The sequence below is a fragment of the Silurus meridionalis genome, chromosome 20, assembly GCF_014805685.1.
Source record: "Silurus meridionalis isolate SWU-2019-XX chromosome 20, ASM1480568v1, whole genome shotgun sequence".
Taxonomy (NCBI): Eukaryota; Metazoa; Chordata; class Actinopteri; order Siluriformes; family Siluridae; genus Silurus; species Silurus meridionalis.
Window position 1 is genome coordinate 6,399,383 of NC_060903.1, and position 20,079 is coordinate 6,419,461.

The 20,079-nt window shown below is 39.1% G+C and overlaps 1 protein-coding gene across 2 annotated transcripts; it reads right to left on the reverse strand.

The window, feature by feature from the left end:
* Positions 1-2,281: 2,281 nt before the first annotated feature.
* zmp:0000000521 (spindlin-W) lies at positions 2,282-17,329 on the reverse strand. Of its 2 annotated transcripts, none has more exons than XM_046876557.1 (5): positions 17,186-17,329; positions 16,253-16,289; positions 8,962-9,209; positions 6,743-6,976; positions 2,282-6,552 (listed from the first exon to the last, which is right to left on the reverse strand). In XM_046876557.1, exons 2-5 carry the CDS (start codon positions 16,270-16,272, stop codon positions 6,347-6,349), a joined length of 708 nt encoding a protein of 235 aa, XP_046732513.1. In that variant the 5' UTR covers positions 16,273-16,289; positions 17,186-17,329; the 3' UTR covers positions 2,282-6,346. The 2 variants fall into 2 exon arrangements, with proteins under 2 accessions (XP_046732513.1, XP_046732514.1); XM_046876558.1 differs by having other exon boundaries at positions 16,253-16,292; positions 17,186-17,280.
* Positions 17,330-20,079: the final 2,750 nt, after the last annotated feature.

Consider the following 20,079-nt stretch of genomic DNA (forward strand, 5'->3'; position numbering starts at 1 on the left):
ATTAAAATGCTATTAATAAGACATTTGTGCTTCTGATTATCTGGACTCCTTTTAGGCGTATACTCGATCCTATTGATGCTGTTTACAGTTGAGATCATGTAATGAATAAACAAATAAAAATGTGGCATTGAGTAAAAGAACGAAGAGACGGAGCTGGAGGAATTAAAGATGCTGAGATGCTTTCCACTGATGTGGCTTTCAGGTTACAGGCAGGTTTTCAGCTGCTACAAAAATGCTACAAAGCAAAGAAAGAAAAAAAACAATGTAACGTCTCGCTCTGCTCTTTCACATGGAGCGTGGCCTTGACTGGAATCCTTGATTTTTCACATGCTGATATTTGTAGAGAAAACACTGCAAACTCATTCTGGGTTTTTGGTATTATACAATATATTGTACTACACTTTATTGACAAAAATTTGTGGACGCCGGTGTATAAGATTTGTGTTTTTTTTAACATCCTATTCCACATTTAGTCCCCATTTACTGTTATAGTAACCCTCCACTCTTCTGGGAGATTTGTGATCATTTAGCCACAAGAGTGTTAGTAAAGTCAGGTACTGATGTACTGTACTTTGTGGAGTTCTAGGGTGCAGTCAGAGGTCCAATTCATCCTAAAGATGCTCATTAGATGCTCTATAGCAAGCTGCTCAAAATCTTCCACCCATTTAAACCACATCTTCACGGAGGCTTTGTGCAGTAAAGAAAAATTTAATATGCTGTTCTTTTTGCTGTTGTGTTTTTGATTTGCTTTTTGTTTTAAATTGCTGCTGTATTTTCTAATCAATTGTGTATTTGTTTTTACAATTGTGTTGTTTGTGGTTATGTATATTGTGTCATATTTGTAGCTTTACAGTATAATTTTGCTCGATTGCTTTGATCATCCCCAACGTGTGTTTAAAAGGGTTGAGGTCAGAGCTCTTTAGCAGGCCACTCCAGATCTTCCACTCCATCTTATGTAAAGCAAACCTTCCTGGAGCTGGCTTTGTGCACAAGGGCATTGTAGGGTAGGGAAGATTTAATGCTACACATCCTGTACAGTTGTGTACCTCCAATCTTGTGTTAACAGCCGGCTGATGGAAAAGTCAGGCGTCCCAAAACCTTTTGCTTTTACTGTGTTCCTCTTTGGCTTTCTCGAATAAGTGTTGCGTTAACAGAATAGCAAAAATGTTAAAGTACCCGAAAGATTTGCATTTTGTTCTCCTTCTTGCTTCGAACCTTCCCGGATATATTTAGTCTCTGATTTCAGCCCTGGTACACCAGCCAATTACTCGTTTCTAGCATCCTCAATTTAAGGTCTTGTCTACATGGCAGGTGAACAAACACATCACCCAGGTTTAAGGTGTACCCCGAATGCTAATTACAACTTATCTCGGATGCTACAGAGGTAGTAATGAGGGTGAGTCAAGAACAAACACGCTGATGTGCCACACAATTTGTTTTTAGCTTAAGACCTTGTTTAGTAGCTGTAGCATTAGGTTTAACGCGTGTAGCACTCGGACTCTCCAATGCAGCTGGTGCGATAGGCAAAAAATAGAATTTTCCTGTGAAGATTTAACTTTTTATTAATCAGAATAAACTGTTTCATGCAGTACAGTAGTAAGGTGTTGTGGTGGGGGGCAAGGTTGATGTCTTGAGTGAGACCTTGAGCTAGATTTCCCAAAAGGCCAAACCAGCCAACCATCACGACTCAAAACAAGTCATTTTATTTAATAAACAGTGCGTGTGCGTTTTTAACCTTCTCCATGGTGCTGAAACACATCTTAATTTAGTCCATACATCTCACTTAGACAAGTTCGATAAGATGCAGATGCAAGGAGAATACCATGATGTTGAATGTTGTTCTAGAACATTACTGTGTGAATGTGGACGAGTTAAAGTTACCTTGATGTTTATTATTTGATGTTTATTATCTCCTAACTACTAGTTTTTCTTTCCATACAAAAGCACTACACCAACATTTAATAAAAGGGACAGCAAGGCAGAAGATTGGAGACAGATGCCTTTTTACAGCTCCCCGGTGGGAATCTGTGCTTAGGAAACACCTGTACACGCATGCAATTACAAGTTCCACAATCATACAGATGCAGGTAAAGAATAGAACAGGGTTCGGGTAGAAAGGAGAAATTGTTTGTGTAACGGGATGCTCAAAAAGCATTAACAAATCTGTGTGTAGATCAATCGCCAAACATCAAACCGCTTTCGAACGTCACTTGACCTGATTTCACCTTCGTCGCAACAAGCTCCTCTCCTAACATTTAATAAATTAGAACGGACACGAGCGTCAGTGCAAAAAATATCTCTTTTATTTATTTCTTTTTTTTTTTTTTAATATAGCATCGTTACACAGACAACAGGAACAGGTTGGACACTTAAGAACGTTTCCTAAAGAAAGAAAAGATAACTTTGGCAAAAAAAAAAAAAAAAGCAGCAAACTAATAGGAACATCATATCAAAGAGGGGGCTGAGGGATTACTGGGAGCTTGCAGAGCGAGAGTACGAGTAAACCACATTTACAAAGAGAGAGAGAGAGAGAGAGAGAGAGAGAGAGAGAGAGAGAGAGAGAGAGAGAGACAAAGACAGAGAGAGAGAGATTTACTTATTCACAATTAGCGAGAGTGAATGAAAAAAAACAGAAAACGCACAGTGAGTACACGCCATTAATCTCTGAATTCAACCTTTTTTTTTTCTTTTTCTTTAAGGATTGACATCGACACGTATTTCCCCTTCGGTCCACGCGAAGCTGACGCGGATCAGAAATAATGTATAATACAGGCGTTTAAAATGAGTACAAACGAATACACAGCTATTTCCACCCAATTGTGACTGTGAATACTATAAAGTGATAGGAAACATGAGAAGCTTTATTTACATCGACAAGAGGTTAAAACTGTACAGCTGGGAACAAACCACGTCTCAATTATATTATACAACAAACGTGTTGTACACCACAGGCCTATTTTTATGCGAGGTTTCTTTACCAATAAATGCACGCATGATGAAATGGAGTTATATCATGGGTTGTACCGTGGGTTTTGGAGGTTCATGGGGTAAAAGCATTTCTCAAAACATTTTCATTGAAAAGGATCTGATCGCTAATCTCGCATCTTTGTTATTCTTTAAACCACCTCCTCGAACCACCATCCTTCACATAATCGTTTGGTCTGCAGTTCGTACATTTTCATCAGGAGCATAAAAACAAATGCTACAAGGGAGAAACCCGGACACAAAGTTTTAATCCCGAGCCCCAAACGAGTGAGTTGCATTAATGGAAATCTTAGAAACATGTTCTACAATAAAAATCATTCCATTTCAGAAAACACCGATTAAGAAAAGAAAAAAGATGAATAATTTAAGGTGCGAATCTTTACTTAGTTTATAATAATACTACGACAGCTACGGTGGTGAAGTCTACAGTAGCTCAAAACGAGAGAAGGATCGAATTTTACTTTGGTGATTGCCATCAGCGTATCCTTTACCCCATCATTGTGAGCTTAAAGAGCAACTCCAGCAAATTTTATTCCAATTACAGAAGCCTGAACTGTAGGATCGTTATTTGTATTATTTGTTTCACTGTTATGGGTGAGCGAGTCGTGATAAGCTGCAAACAAGAAGCTAGATTTTTTTTTTTTTAGGCTGCAACGCTTAATACTGGCAGTTTAATCTAAAACTATAAAAAAAACCAGTAATGTGAACTGGACCAGCACAGCATTAGGTGCCAAGAACAATCAAGTTCAGACTCGAACCACAGCAAACCGTTGCCTGTGTGAAAAACTGTCAAAAAAAAAAAAAAAAAAAAAAGTCCAGCCTTTTTTTTTTTTTTACAACACGTAATAAATAACGTGTGCAAATTGACTGCATTGATTTGTCTGTGTACATTACCGTTGTATATACAATAAAATTATTTATTAATTCATTAACCAAAATTAGCTTTGTGTGCCGGGATTAAAAAACGCAGTCGCTCTTTTATCCATTAAGACGTGAGCTAAATATCAATCAAGAAATTGTGTCCTTCTATAGTCGATGGTTTCTCGCAGTGATTTAATTTATTCATTCATTTATTTATTTCTAATAAACCTGTCTGGAGTTGCGCTTTAAAGGTTCAATGATTCTGCCTGAATTTCTTATTCACTCAAGCAGACTAAAGCTAAAATAAAGTGCGATTGCTTTGGATAAGAGAAAAAAAAAAAACACAAAAAAACCCCACATGTGGCCAAAAAAATAAAAACAACCATTTCAGGCATATATTCATTATTTACAACAAAGAAAAAGAAAAAGAAATTACATTTCAGTACATACAAGTTTAAACCATTTAACCATTTTGCAGAAAACATTGCAAGTGATTTTTTTTTCCCCCCCATTTGTAATGTTCCTGAATTACATGCATGTGATGTAAATAAATGAACGTGTTGATTATATGTAACGTGAATAGCTGTACACGGAGAATAAATAAACAGAGCGGATAGATACCGTCAATAATGAAACACTGATCGATAAACTGAGTGATTATATATATTTTTTATCTTTATGTTCACTGAATTTTGGGCGAATATGAAATAAATTGCTGCCGCGAATGATTCATGGATCCGTCAAGCACTAACCACAAAATAAAAAAATCCCAAAGACGAACAGAATTCGCATGAGTAAAAGACAGGTTGCAGCCACAGTACTGTATACACACGTTTACAGCGGGGGACATTATTTTATACATTATTTGGATCCTTCGAACAAAATTTGGACTACGAGAACACAAGTGCTAACAGCAAACACTGATTTGCTGCTGTAAACAGGACTATTTTAATGTGCTTAATCATTTACAATGAAACGAAGCGGGATTTCATCCAAGTGAGCACGTCGATTCCAAAACTGGATTTATCTTGGTGTCGTCTTTAGTGTTGCTCCAATTCTTATTAGCATTATTAGTTAAAAACGGAGGCAAAACAATGGCAGGTCGGTTTGATTCTGTAGGCAAGACCGTAAAACATACAGTATGAAATTCTAATATCGAATCGATTTTTGAGCTCTGTTATTATTACCATTAATGCGCTAGATTAATGACGCGTTGGTGTTAATTTTAATATTCTGAATCAGACGCTCCTATGGCTGAAAGGTCACGCTTCAATCCCAATAAGATAAATACAAATAATCATTTAAAAAAAGCATTAAGTGCCATTGTTAGAGATTAAGTCATTACATGATCCCCTGGTAGACCCTGTCAATTCAATTAAAGGCAATCCATTTTAATTTCAACATTTCTATACGGTTTTTGGTAGAAATTATTATTTTTTGTTTTTTGAATCTGTTTCCTGAAGATCCAGCCGGCTGGATGAGATGTGATGGAATTTAAACATTAAATTATAGGGAGGTCAACCCTATAATGATCCTACCTGCCTACAGAGAAATTTAAAACGTTATCTAAGCTAATTACTGGATGACTCGACACGTTATAAAACCTAAATGATTAGTAAAGCAGCGCTTTTAAAAGCCAAACAAACCAGTCTTTAAGCAGGGATCAATGGCTACATATTTTATGGGAGTATACAAACTAAATATTCTGCAAGTTCCGAATCAGCAGAATATGGATATGGGTTTTACACCTCAAACTCGAATAAATGTTCTACTGTGGGTTCCTTTCAGTCTTCCAACTCCAATTTCTCTAAAGCACGTTTCGAGGTGGCAGCTGCTCTGCTCTCAAAAGCATTCGCTGGATGTGCGGCCATCTTGGATTCAGGCTCGAATTTAGTGAAAGATAACAAAGAGCTAAAACTCACAGTAGTTCATGAACTGCAACAGAAAACTTTTGCAAGAATAACAGGAAGCAAAAATAAATAGTCGCCTATTTTTTTTTTTTTTTTGGTTCGTTTTTCTTTTCTTTTTTTTTTTACAAAACACTCATTCTTTTCCATTCCTCAAATTATTCGGTCCTACCTCAAAAAAAGAATGTCGCCATCTTTTAAATGGCTCATGACAATCACAGAAACGTGGTAAAACAAGTCAATGTCAATAAATAGATTGTGTATCTCTTGATACTCCTGCTTTCCCATTCAAAACTGTTAAAGCCCCAATCAGGAATCACTCTACCTGACGGCCTTTTCACCACCGCACCCACGAGAAGACAAACACGCTCAGAAAAAGAAATCCCTAATTGAGGCCTTCAGTTTTGTTCTCTAACATTGCGTCGATGATGTGACACACGCAAATGAACAAAACCACAAACATCTGTGCCATTCCACTTCTCCACGGCAACACGCGCTGGAGACAGAGACAGAGAGTACAATGAGAGGCGAGGATTTTACGTTATGGAGAGGTGATGGTGAGTTTCGCCTTCGTATGTCGCTTTCGCTTGACTTTAGGTGGTCTTGACCAGGTCGTAGACATGAATGTGGAAATCGTCGTCGTATTTTATGTAGTAAACCGACGGCTTGGCGGGAACTTGGTAGATGACCAGCCCGGTTCTTTTCACTCCTTTGTCAGTGACATATTCGACCTGCTTACCCACAAGGCTCTCGGTCTCCTCGCCAGGCTTCCTGTCAGCAGGCAACAGATGCTTGTTCTCTGGGGCACAAACAAAAAGAAAATGAAAACCTGTTAGGTTTCTTTTTTTTTTTTTTTTATTCCAAGCCACATTCTATACCTCCCAACTGCTCATGACAAACATGGTGAGAGAAATTTGTAATGTTAAAAAGAGAATGCATTCACTGATCTTTACTCCTGTCTTATCTTCATCCCAAACAGATCAACTCACCTGCTTCAGGTAAAATGCGGAGGTCGCCTTCCTTGTAGTCATCCCACAGCTGGTACATGTACAGCACTGGGTCCTTCTCGTAGGTGATGTAATACCAGTTAGTCATGATGGGCGCACGAGACAGCACCATCCCTCTCCACTCGTTCTTTTCTCCATCCTCTTTCTCAAACAGATGCTCGACCGCTTTCCCCACCAGCTCCTCTGGGTCATGAGGCACCTTGATCTTGTTGTTCACTATAAAAGATAGAAGGATTCTTAACATGATTTTACCAAGCGAAAGGATCTCTCGCCTTTGAACTGCAAAATTACAAGTAACCAAACTGGATGGAAAATTCACCACCTTATACCCATTTTATCCAAACGGCACTGAATTGGAAATTTTCATGTTCAGTATAAAATGGAACTAAACACCAGTAAAGCAATAAACCGTCGTTCCTCACACCACCTGAGCAAACTAATGGTGTATTACGTCCATGTCTGTGCTCATCAGACCTAATAAACTGTTCTCTCCGCCTGCTGAGCTGCAGATGCTCTCTGGCTGCCAAAACATACCACCTCTCTACTAAGGTTTGACACTTAAGATCTGCACTATTCTGAATCATCCTTGTGCTTTTTTAGCCCCCAATTATTTTACTTTTTTTATTTTATTTTTTTACGGATAAAGAAAAACCCAAGGCTAGGTACACTACGTCATATTCAGGAATCACTGGGGATTAAGTGTGAGATATTTTCTAGCCAGTTGCCAAGTATCTAATGTTATGTTCTAACTGACAACACAACGAATCTGAAGTCACACAGTAGGGTTGAGAACTTTATAGTTCGTAACGAAGTTTTTGTGCAACCATGCACAGAGGCACTGAAGGTGACCGAAGCACTGCACCAGAGGTTGTGCTCACCTACGTAGGAATCATTCATCTTGCAAATATAAACAGGAAAACCCTGACATGGTGCAGAGGTGTGAACATTTGCTAGCTTAACAATCATCACACGCAGAGATTAAAAATAAAACCTAACCACAAAAACACTAGTATATGCTAGGAGTCAAGTAAGGCATTTTTTACAGATGTGTGCCAAGCAAGTGCAAGAAGTTTCCATTTCTGCCATTTATTTATGAACAAGAGAAACCACACAGTCCCTCTTTACTGGTTTTTAATGGAATAAAGCTGTAAATAACGCTGAAAGTACAGTAAAATTCAGGTTTAACAAAAGTGAATTTGCATAAATTAGGTCTTGTGACTTTTTTCACCAGGACAGTGTTGTGTTTGTGAACGCTGGTGAATACAGCAGGGCAAAGATTGTAAATGCTAAATCACAAGCGTTTGCACCTCTGTATTGTATTTATTGTGAAGGTTTGGGATCATGTCACATCAAAACATAATTGAAGACATTGTACAGAAGACAGCAGGGAGGACATGATCCGTCTCCTGATTTTCAGTCAGATGTGGAATGCTAGTTCTGCAATCCCCCGACGAACATAACCATAGCAACCGTAAAGCAAACAGGTGACATGACAACAACCAGTGACTGATAGTGATTTGAAATCGATTTTTATATTTTTTATTTATGATTTTTACGTGTGTGTATTTTAATTCTGCTGTAATATGGCAATTAAATGCACTAAATAGGTTTAGTTTTCTTAGATATTCTTGTAAACAAGAATAATTGTTTTTTTACTTGTTCAATTGTTCAAAGACCTGTCTTATTTTCTTTTGTATATTTAGTATTGCTTTTTAATAAAAGTAAAAAAAAAAAAAACTTGATTACAATATTAATCGATAACCGCAGATCAACTTTTGGACAGAACTGTAACTAGGTAATGTTTTTAGTACTGTAATACAAACAAACAAGAAAACACAGACAGAGAGAGAGAGAGAGAGAGAGAGAGAGAGAGAGAGAGAGAGAGAGAGAGAGAGAGAAGTCATATCACCTACTTCCTGTTTGCTGTAGCTGTTTTATATAGAAGTAGGTTACCTGCTGCACCTTACAAACACCATCATCACACTGATTGTCTACAAGGAACTCCTTGACATTTGGTTGGATGAACGAGTTCCTAATGTGCTCAGTACAACAGTCATTTACTCCACGTGCTAGAAATAAGCCACGTTGACTTGTCTTAATAAAATAAAAATAAAATAATTTAAAAACTCAAGTCGAGATGTGTGCAGTTCACTTCCTGTTCACACTACATGTCTTTTAAATTTAACCCAAATTCTACTCACCAATTTTCTCAGTGAGCACCTGTAGGTTGGACACGCGCTCGTCTTTGAACAGCTCGATGCCGTAGACACAGTCGAAACCATCGTACTTGACCATGAAGAGCGATGGGTTGACGCTGAGCCGATCAAGCACAGTGCCTTTCCACTTAGTTAGTGCTCCCTTCTCTCTCCAGCTGTGCTGGATCCTCTTACCCAGAAGGCTGTTGGGGTCAGGGGAGAGCGAGTCGCTCAGTTCTCCGCTGCTGCGTTTTCTGGGGATGGAGAGAACGGGCAGATGTGAAGTTAAACAAAGTGCATTGTTTTTTTCAGTGTTCAGCTTTCGTGGTCTCACTGTAACACGGGTTTTTACATCGAACATATCCGATTTTGTTTTGCGGAATTTTCGCTGTATCGTGGAATTTTGCGGAATACAGGTAGTATTGTTAAGAGTTATTTTAATTATTTTTGCGGTAAAATAAGCATTTTCTAGCCTAATAATTTAAGCTTCTATAAGAGCTGTAATGCTCTTCATCATCATTAGTACTGCACACTTAATTCATCATCATCTTCAGCATTCAAGTTGTATTTTCACTGGTGTGTACCCATATCGAATTTATGTTAAAATTACGTAGGTTTAGGAATATTGAAAGTGTTTAAAAGCAGAGTAAAGGTTTATAAGAGTGTCGGGGTAGTTTATAAAGCCTTAAGCTATACAGGTGTTATGTATACTGTACTGTATACATATGAAGTTGGCACTTCGCTGATTTTCGCGTATAGTGGTGGTTGAATAGGTGAGGGATTACTGTACATCAATGGCCTTGTGGCTGAATGAGCACAAATCTCCACAAGCACATTCCGAAATCGTCCCAGAAAGGTGGAGCTTGTTCTAACAGCAAACAGGGACTAAATGTCTAATGAAGTGTTCAAAAAGCACTTGTTTAGGTGTCCACAAACTTTTGTGCATACAGGGAGTGCAGAATTATTAGGCAAGTTGTATTTTTGAGGATTAATTTTATTTGAGGATTTAATTTGAACAACAACCATGTTCTCAATGAACACAAAAAACTCATTAATATCAAAGCTGAATATTTTTGGAAGTAGTTTTTAGTTTTAGCTATTTTAGGGGGATATCTGTGTGTGCAGGTGACTATTACTGTGCATAATTATTAGGCAACTTAACAAAAAACAAATTTATACCCATTTCAATTATTTATTTTTACCAGTGAAACCAATATAACATCTCAACATTCACAAATATACATTTCTGACATTCAAAACCAAACAAAACAAATCAGTGACCAATATAGCCACCTTTCTTTGCAAGGACACTCAAAAGCCTGCCATCCATGGATTCTGTCAGTGTTTTGATCTGTTCACCATCAACATTGCGTGCAGCAGCAACCACAGCCTCCCAGACACTGTTCAGAGAGGTGTACTGTTTTCCTCCTTGTAAATCGCACATTTGATGATGGACCACAGGTTCTCAATGGGGTTCAGATCAGGTGAACAAGGAGGCCATATCATTAGATTTTCTTCTTTATACCCTTTCTTGCCAGCCACGCTGTGGAGTACTTGGACGTGTGTGATGGAGCATTGTCCTGCATGAAAATCATGTTTTTCTTGAAGGATGCAGACTTCTTCCTGTACCACTGCTTGAAGAAGGTGTCTTCCAGAAACTGGCAGTAGGACTGGGAGTTCAGCTTGACTCCATCCTCAACCCGAAAAGGCCCCACAAGCTCATCTTTGATGATACCAGCCCAAACCAGTACTCCACCTCCACCTTGCTGGCGCCTGAGTCGGACTGGAGCTCTCTGCCCTTTACCAATCCAGCCACGGGCCCATCCATCTGGCCCATCAAGACTCACTCATTTCATCAGTCCATAAAACCTTAGAAAATCAGTCTTGAGATATTTCTTGGCCCAGTCTTGACGCTTTCAGCTTGTGTGTCTTGTTCAGTGGTGGTCGACTTTCTGCCTTTCTTACCTTGGCCATGTCTCTGAGTATTGCACACCTTGTGCTTTTGGGCACCCAGTGATGTTGCAGCTCTGAAATATGGCCAAACTGGTGGCAAGTGGCATCTTGGCAGCTGCACGCTTGACTTTTCTCAGTTCACGGGCAGTTATTTTGCGCCTTGGTTTTTCCACACGCTTCTTGCGACCCTGTCGACTATTTTGAATGAAACGCTTGATTGTTCGATGATCACGCTTCAGAAGCTTGGCTATTTTAAGACTGCTGCATCCCTCTGCAATATATCTCACTATTTTTGACTTTTCTGAGCCTGTCAAGTCCTTCTTTTGACCCATTTTGCCAAAGGAAAGGAAGTTGCCTAATAATTATGCACACCTGATATAGGGTGTTGATGTCATTAGACCACACCCCTTCTCATTACAGAGATGCACATCACCTAATATGCTTAATTGGTAGTAGGCTTTCCAGCCTATACAGCTTGGAGTAAGACAACATGCATAACGAGGATGATGTGGTCAAAATACTCATTTGCCTAATAATTCTGCACTCCCTGTATAGTGCATCAGATGTGACTGTGGCTGAATTTGCCAAACACATTTTGGAGACGGAATTACAATCTAAACTACATATAAAGTAACATTCTTTGACAAGTTTACTGCAAGGAATGACCTAAATAAGCTGCGAGTTGATGTAATATCACATTAGAAAAAACATGCTTGATTAGCTTTCAAAACACAGTAATGCGCTCATGAACTAACAGAAATTCACTTTTCTATCCAAGACTTCTCTCCAAACGAACAGCAGCCATAAAAGGCTGTTTTGGAGGTCAGGTGATGGTGCAAGGTGTAGTGGGACTACACTGTTTTTTTACGAGGAAGAAACCTTGTTACATTCTAAATAAGCGTTTTTTCCATCTTTAATCACCACGCTGGATTCGGCGCTTAGCCCAGCAAGAATGGACAAAAAGCGGGAATGCATCTCAAATGGTCACATCTGATCACCCTGCTTGTGATAGCCATGGAGACTAGCTACCGTAAAAGGTGCTGAAGTAAAGAAGTAACAGCAAGGAACTGCACAAGGAGCAGGTGTTGCTCCTGGGTTTTAAACATCTTAGTTCTCAGGCTCTGTGAGGTGAAGGCCTTACAATAATTACACATGCATGTTTCTTTTTGTTTATGTTAGCATGAATAACTTGCCAAAGATGTTCTTTGATAGTTAAGGATTTCTTTTTGACCTTGTGATTCAGTTCAATAGGATTTTTTTCTATGAGAGATAATACTCCAGCTGACTGTTTGCTCTCTAAAGAACAATTTGCTTGTATGCATGCTTCAGGTCATTGTCTTGTTGTATGGTAAAGTTCTAATTAGCTGCAGTCCAGATGGAATTGTATGGAATGGAAGCCATGTTGGTTCGGTATTTCTTTCACCTGGAATAAGTCTCCAACCTTCCCTGCTCCAATACAACTCCAAACATTTAAGCGTCCACCTCAATGTTTGACTGCGGGGGTGAGACAATCTGCTAACATCTTATTTCCATAAATGTCACATTTGTACTTGTCTGTCTACATTCTTCCAATCAGTCACTGTCCAATTCTTTTTGCCTTTAAACTAGTTTGTTGACTATATAAACAGAAGAAACATACAAAAAAATTAAAACAGAGGCTGGTGCAGGAATGACTGTATATATTTTATAATACCAGTAAAAAGAGGAACTAACTAGTCTAACCAACGTCAGTGAAAAGTTTTCCTCACTGATGAACTTCGCTGATTTAAGTCGTATCCAGCTCTTCAGTGTTTGCTGCTCAGCTACGCTCACAAACACAGCGACTCGCACCCATTCATTTTTTTTTTCCCAGCAAGATAGTTGTGAAAAATGTAACTCTAAACGGGAGGGAAGACAGAAGGGAGGACATGATCCGTCTCCTGATTTCCCGTCTGATGTGGAGTGCTAGTTCTGCAATCCGCAGACAAACGTTACCATAGCAACCAGTATAAAGCCTACAAGTGGCATCACAGCGACCAGTGACTTGGGAGTGATCAAATTACTGCGTCTGTGAACGTGGCATTACTGGAAAATAATCTTCAGGCTCGAGTTACGTCAGGCTGTAATGGAGGTGCATCTCAATCAATTAGAATATCAGTAAAAAAGTTGATTTATTTTAGTAATTCAATACAAAAGGTGAAACTCATTATATAGATTCATCACACACAGACTGATATATTTCGAATGTGTATATTTCTTTTAATTTTTATTACGGCTTACAGCTAACGAAAACCCAAAATCAAGCCAAACAAGCAAATGAATACCATGGTCCTTAAACCAGGTATTAGTACTTTCGGCAGTGTGGGCAGGTGCCAAGTCCTGCTGGAAAATGAAATCAGCATCTCCATAAAGCTGGTCAGCAGAGGGAAGCATGAAGTGCTCTAGAACTTCCTGGTAGATGTCTGTGCTGACTGTGGACACAGGGGATCAACACCAGCAGAAGACATGACTCCCCAAACCACCACTGAGTGTGCAAACCTTACACTGGACCTCAAGCTAATTTGATTCTGTGCCTCTCCTCTCTTCTTCCAGACTCTGGGACCTTGAGTTCCAAATAAAATGCAAAATTTTCTTTCCTTTCATCTGAAAAGATGACATTGGCCCACTGAGCAACAGTCCAGTCCTTTTTGTCCTTTGCCCAGGTAAGACACCTCTGATGTTGTCTCTAATTCAGAAGTGGCTTGAAACAAGGAATGCGTCAGTTGTAGCCCATGGATACGTCTGTGTGTGGTCGCTCCTGAACCACTGACTCCAGCTGCAGTCCACTCTTTGTGAATCTTCCACAAATTCTTGAATGGGCTTCGTTTCACCTTTTTCTACCACATTTTTTTCCTTCCATTCAACTTTCCATTAATGTGCTTGGATACAGCACACTGAACAGCAGCTTCTTTAGCGGTGAACTTTTGTGTCTTACCCTCGATGTGCAGGGTGTCAATGATCGTCTTCTGGACAACTGTCAAGTCAGCAGTCTTCCCCATGATTGTGCAGCCTGAACTAGACTGAGGCTCAGGAAACCTTTGCAGGTGTTTGGATTTAATTAGCTGATTAGAGTTTGACACCAAGAGTCTCCAATATTGAACTTTTTCACAATATTAAAATTTTGGGTTTTTATTAGCTATAAGCCATAATTCTAAAAATTACAAGGAAAAAAAACAAAACAAAAAAACACTTAAAATATATCAGTCTTTTTGTATTGAATTACTATAGTTGTCCATAAATGAATTGTGTAATAATGTGAAATCACACAGTAAAAAATATTGAACACATGAAGAAAGCTAAGACACCAGCTGAAATCTTTCAATCCTGCCCCTCGTGCAAATTAATATCAGCTGGTTCAGTACCAACTAATGGCCTATATAAAGGTTTCACACAAGAAACATTTAATGATCTCTCAAGACCTTCGCTGCCTTTTTGTTGCAAAACGAAGTGATGGCATTTGGTTGTAAAAGGATTTCTTCTTCTTCTTTCGGCTTCTCCCATTAGGAGTCACCACAGCAGATCATCCTTCTCCATACCCGTCAACCTGTCCATCACCACTGCAAACAGGAAAGGGCTCAGAGCCGAACCTTGATGCAAATCCAAACTCTACCTTCAACCAGTCTGTCGTTCCTACTGCACACTTCACTACTGTTACACTGTCCTCATAAATGTCCTGCACCACCCTCACATACTTCTCGGACACACCTGACTTCCTCATACAATACCAATGAAAGGACTTCTAAACTTCTGATGTTTCAGGGAGCACTTTTGGGCCCATAGTCCAGTCATGAGCAGGTGCTCCTCGCAAAATTTCTGACAGAGAAGTGAAAAGACTATCAGAAGAGTTGTCCAAGAGCCACAGACCACTTGTGGAGAACTTCAGAAACACTTGGAATTAGCAGGTACAACTGTTTTAAAGAAAACAATAAAAAAATGCATTCAACTGCTATGACCTGTGTGCACGCTCACCACGCAAGTCTCCATTTCTGAAGAAAAAGCATGTTGAAGCTTGTTTAAAGTTTGCTGCACAACATTTGGACAAGCCTGTGAAATACTGGGAGAATACAGTCTGGCCAGAAGAGACCAACATTGAACTCTTCGGATGCCATAATACAGTGTTTGGAGGACAAATGGCACTGCACATCCGTCCAAAGACACGATACCAACAGTGAAATCTGAGGTGGTTTTTCAGCACCCAATACTGACAACCTTCATATACTTGAAGGAAGTATTAAGGGAAAATTGTCCAGAGATGTTCTTAATTAAAACCTGCTGCCATCTACCAGAATGATGAAGCTCAAGTGAGGGTGGATTTTTCAACAGGACAGTGATCCCAAACACACAGCCAAGGCAACTCTCAAATGGTTTCAGAAAAAGAAAGAAAAAGCTGCTAGAATGGTCCAGCCAATCACCTGACTTGAATCCATTTGAAAATCTATGGAAAGAACTAAAGATCAGAGTTCATAGAAGAGGCCACAGAACCTTCAAGATTTAACCACAGTTTGTGTAGAAGAATGGGCCTAAATCACACCTGAGCAATGTGTGCATCTAGTTTCTCCATATGGGAGGCTTCTAGAAGCCAACATTTCCAACAATGGCTTTTGTACGAAGTATAATACATCATGTTCAATACTTTTCCCCCACATTATTACACATAACTGAAATATATTTACTGAGAAAAAAGGTGGCGCGTTCAATACTTCTTTTACCCGCTGTATGTGTGTGTTTGTGTGTGTATATATATATATATATATATATATATATATATATATATATATATATATATATATATATATATATCACACACACATACACACTAGATCACTAATTACATGTATGTAAGGCTAAAATATGCCCTACAAAAGTTTCTGCAGGTTTCACTGTCAAATGTGGGACTTTTTTAATTTAAAAAAGTAAGCCCTCTCTCACAACATTAAAAACAAACACGTTGTTTATAACTGGCCTTAACCATGCCACGTATCGCTAGACTTGCCCTTCCCCATAGCAGAAAGATTCATGCCAATAGCAGAAAGCTGATTGCATGTCGGTCTCATTTGAAGTCGTCATACAGCCAATCATATTTGGACTAGCGAAAGAACGAACTACAACACAACAAAAAAAACATTCTTACGTGCTGCATGAGCATTACTGGTAGCGTTACATGGACATCAAAAAAATAAATCTGAAGACTTAAAATTGAAGACTTTTTAAGGCCTAGAATGTTTATTGTTGAATGTTAGACTTATTAGGACTGTGGAAACCCCTGACTACAAGAGTCCAAAGTTCAGTGCTGTGTGGAAAATGAGTGAATATGCTTGTGACTTACCTGCCCCTTTTCTTTGACATGTTTTTCAGTTCAGCTGCTGCTGGCAAAAGTGCACAAAATTAGAGATAAACAAAAGTCTCACACACACAAACAAAATGTTACATCTGTGCATGATTGTGACAGTGGGCAGGACGTTGTGTTGGAATGTTTCTAGTGGTAGCTCTGGTTAAGGCTCTGGGATTCTAATCAGGAGGCCAGACGTTTAAGCTGTAGTATGGCCAATTCTCTGTGCTCCAGCTGTATCATGGCTCACCCTGTGCTCTGACCTCAACTTCCTAACATCACTGGAAAATAGGGGGGTAAAGCCTATTTTCCAGAACAAGATCGGTTTGTCTCTCTGAGCTCAAGCCTGAAGATGCAAAACACTTAGCTCGGGTTCAGCAGACTGAAACGCTGCATTTGTTTCTTACAAATGCATAAGAAATAATTCAAAATAAACGACGCGACAGTCTGTTGACGCGCTTGTAAATGTCCGTATTGTGCAGGAGTGAACGGACGCACTGTGTTGCACAGCGAATGGCACGTGCTAACACTGCGGCATAACGACGCACGAGCGGGTCCGGGGGAGGCGGGGAAGCGGGGTGCTAACTCCTTAGCTTAGCATAGCATTAGCTTAGTTTCCCATTGCAGCTACAAGCTGCTTAATTTGTGATTTACAACATAAACAGTTGCGTGTAATCTTCCCAAATAGACCTATATATACATAAATACCTTAGTATATATATACGTATGTATCTATATATATATATTGGAAATTGAGCTAGCTAGTTAGCTAAACAACCAGGTTTAACGTCACCACCTAATGCTCCGTATTTAGCTGTGTAGTGTAGCACAACAGGCAAAAATAAAACGCCTCATACAAAACCCATTGGTTTTATTAACGACCTTTCTAACTGTATATCGCCACAGCAGAGCAAATAAACCATCATTTACCTGGTCTCTATTTTCATGTCTTCCTTCTTCTGAAAATTGTCTACCTCATAGACGTCGCGACGTCGAAACCGTGCCAGTCATCCGGGGTTTAAACTACAAACCCCAACGTGCAACCAAGAGCAACTCGGAGTTCGATGAAAGGCCCGTTTCCGCGCATTGCGTTATGGGAAATGTAGTCATTGTCCAAGTTTCCCTGTTTCTCCTCAGCGAACTTTGAACAGCTCCACTACGCATTCCTTTAGTCACTGTCTAGAAGTGATGCGTTGACAAGTGACAAACCGAAACTGCTGCTTCCTAGAGGATAATATATTTTCTTGTTGCATTTAAAAAAAAAAAACTAAATATCTTATTACTAATACAAGTAATGCATTATATAGTTACACACATTGTTATATTTAGACATTAAACAAAGGCAGCAGCACAATAACCTTTAGAAAGTCAATATACACGCATTGCTCCAGGATCACCGCTAGATGTCGCTACCTGAGTATAATCAAACAATTCCAGGAGGGTTGTGAAAATTATGTGCAGTTCACACACACACACACACACACACACACACACACACACACACACACACACACACACACATAGGAGGAAAAAATTCCTCTGGGAAAATATCCATCCCCATTCTTAGCAATAGTCTGAGCCTGGGAGTGGCTCTATTGTTTAAAATCCTTATCATATTCACCTGTAATAATAATAATAATAATAATAATAATAATAATAATAATAATAATAATAATAATAATTAATAATTAATAATTAATAATCATAATTAAACACACGCACTCCATACACACACCTATTACTGTAAATAAAGCAACAATCTCATTAAATATCCATAATGTGCATTATGGATTATGAAAAAGGGAGCTGGAATGAATGGTGACACCAACATGGTCAAGGTGGCAGTCAGGGTTTGCCTGTTTTCCCTGTGGCCCACATGGGGTTCCTCGTGGTTCTCTTATTTGGACGTAGGCAAAATATTACGACATTTTAACATTATGACCGGTGACTGAATAACACTGATTATCTCTTAATTATTGCACCTGTTAGTCTGTGAGATATATTAGGCAACATAATATTAGGAAAATGATCATAATGTTATGCCTGGTCGGTGTATGTGGCTGCATTGCCACAGACCTGTCATGCTGACCGCTGACCATGCTGACCCCTATCCACAACCAAAAGCTCCTACAATGGTCACATGAGCATCAGAACTGGACAATGAAACAAGGTGACCTAGTCTGATGAATCATGTTTACTTTTACAGCATGTACTGTAGATGGCCAGGTGTGTAGGTTGCTTAACTGGGAAAGAAATAGCACCAGGATGTATGTAAATAATACCTTAGTGTCAGATACCAAACACAGATTCAGAGGTCTTGTGAAGTACATGCCTAGTTGAGCCAGTTTTTTGAGACGGACCTACAAAATATTAGGCAGGTGGTTTTGATTCTTTTTCAAATTTGTGTATATTAGTGAAAAAAAGGTAGCTTCATAATCATCACATGTAATTTACAGCACGGAAAAAGTATGCATTCACATATCCCAGCAATGTTAAGAGCTGGGGTCGGAGCACATGGTCAGAAATGATGCAGCACTCCTGGAGCACTGAGGATTAAGGGCCTTGTTCATGAGCCCCAAGAGTGGCAGCTTGGTAATGTCAGGGCTTAAACCCCTGACCTTCTGATCAGTAACTCAGAGTCCTAACTACTGAGCTGCCACTTGTACTTAGACATTTACATGGTCATAAATTGTGATAAATCTGGTGATGGATGTCAGTAGCTTGTCTTTGTAAAAGCAATAGTAATTTTTCACTGTCCTATTCCAAAACACCAGCTGGCTGTCTCTGTATTTCCCCTATTAAACATACAAGAGCTTACAAATAACATCGCCTAGCTTATGTCATAGTGATGGATAGGTGGGAGTATTTTCAATCCTTCCCACCCGGACAGCATGGGCAGTTTTGCTCTCTTGGGAATATTTGTGATACTATATTACTATTAATATTACCCTATACCTCTTTATTTTGGTGTTGGTTTGGGTTCTAGTAAGGTCCAAAATATCCCACCTTAAAACAAGTCATGGAGGATCATGCCAAGCCAATTATACCAGCTTCCTTACCATCTGCAATAGCTGACAGTAAGTCTTCCACTCTTATACTGCTCAATCTGTGGTTAGTTAGATCCTTCTTGCCCCTCTACAACTGGCATTATACCAACAGCACTCAAGAGAAATCACAACATACCTCTTAGCAAGATTCTTCAAGAGATTAGGGCAGTTTCAGTAATGCTGTGGTGACGATATTAAATGCTACTTGTTCATAAGACCTTTAACTCAACATTGTTATGACACAGCTTTGTCTTTTGGTCGTGCAGTCTAAATCTAGGCTCTTGTAATGAAATAACAACAAGGTCCTCCAGCGACCTTGGGTAATAAACACTAAACTCGTGTCAACAAATTGCTTTTCCAATCATATAGATTTGCTCTGCAAAATATTTAATACACAGACCCAACCTATTGTACAGGATGTAATGTAAAAAGTCATTGTGAAAGTCTTTATATTAGAATAACTTGTATAATAACTCTGCCTCATTGCTCCAGGGTCTCCGGTTTGATGGGTTTGAGCTCAGGTAACTGTCTATAAAGTTGTTCTCCAGTGTCTGCATGGATTTACTTCGATTTCTCTAGTTTCCTTTCACCTCCCAAAACTGGTAGCTGAATTAGATTTATTTATTGTTTTGAAGACAAAAAATAAGCTGCAATTGGACATTGATTTAATAATGTTTTCTCCTATTTCCCTTTTGCTTCCTGCCTTTGCTAATTCACAGTTTTTTACTTCTATTTTTAAATATTCGATATTTAATATTTTTCATCACATTAAGTGGG

Excerpts from the sequence above, each read along its gene's own strand:
- zmp:0000000521 (XM_046876557.1), bottom strand. The coding sequence starts at position 16,272 with ATGTCAAAGAAAAGGGGCAG. Across the intron at positions 9,210-16,252 it reads ATGTCAAAGAAAAGGGGCAG|AAAACGCAGCAGCGGAGAAC; the intron begins GTAAGTCACAAG and ends CTCCATCCCCAG. Across the intron at positions 6,553-6,742 it reads CCGCATTTTACCTGAAGCAG|AGAACAAGCATCTGTTGCCT; the intron begins GTGAGTTGATCT and ends TTTGTGCCCCAG.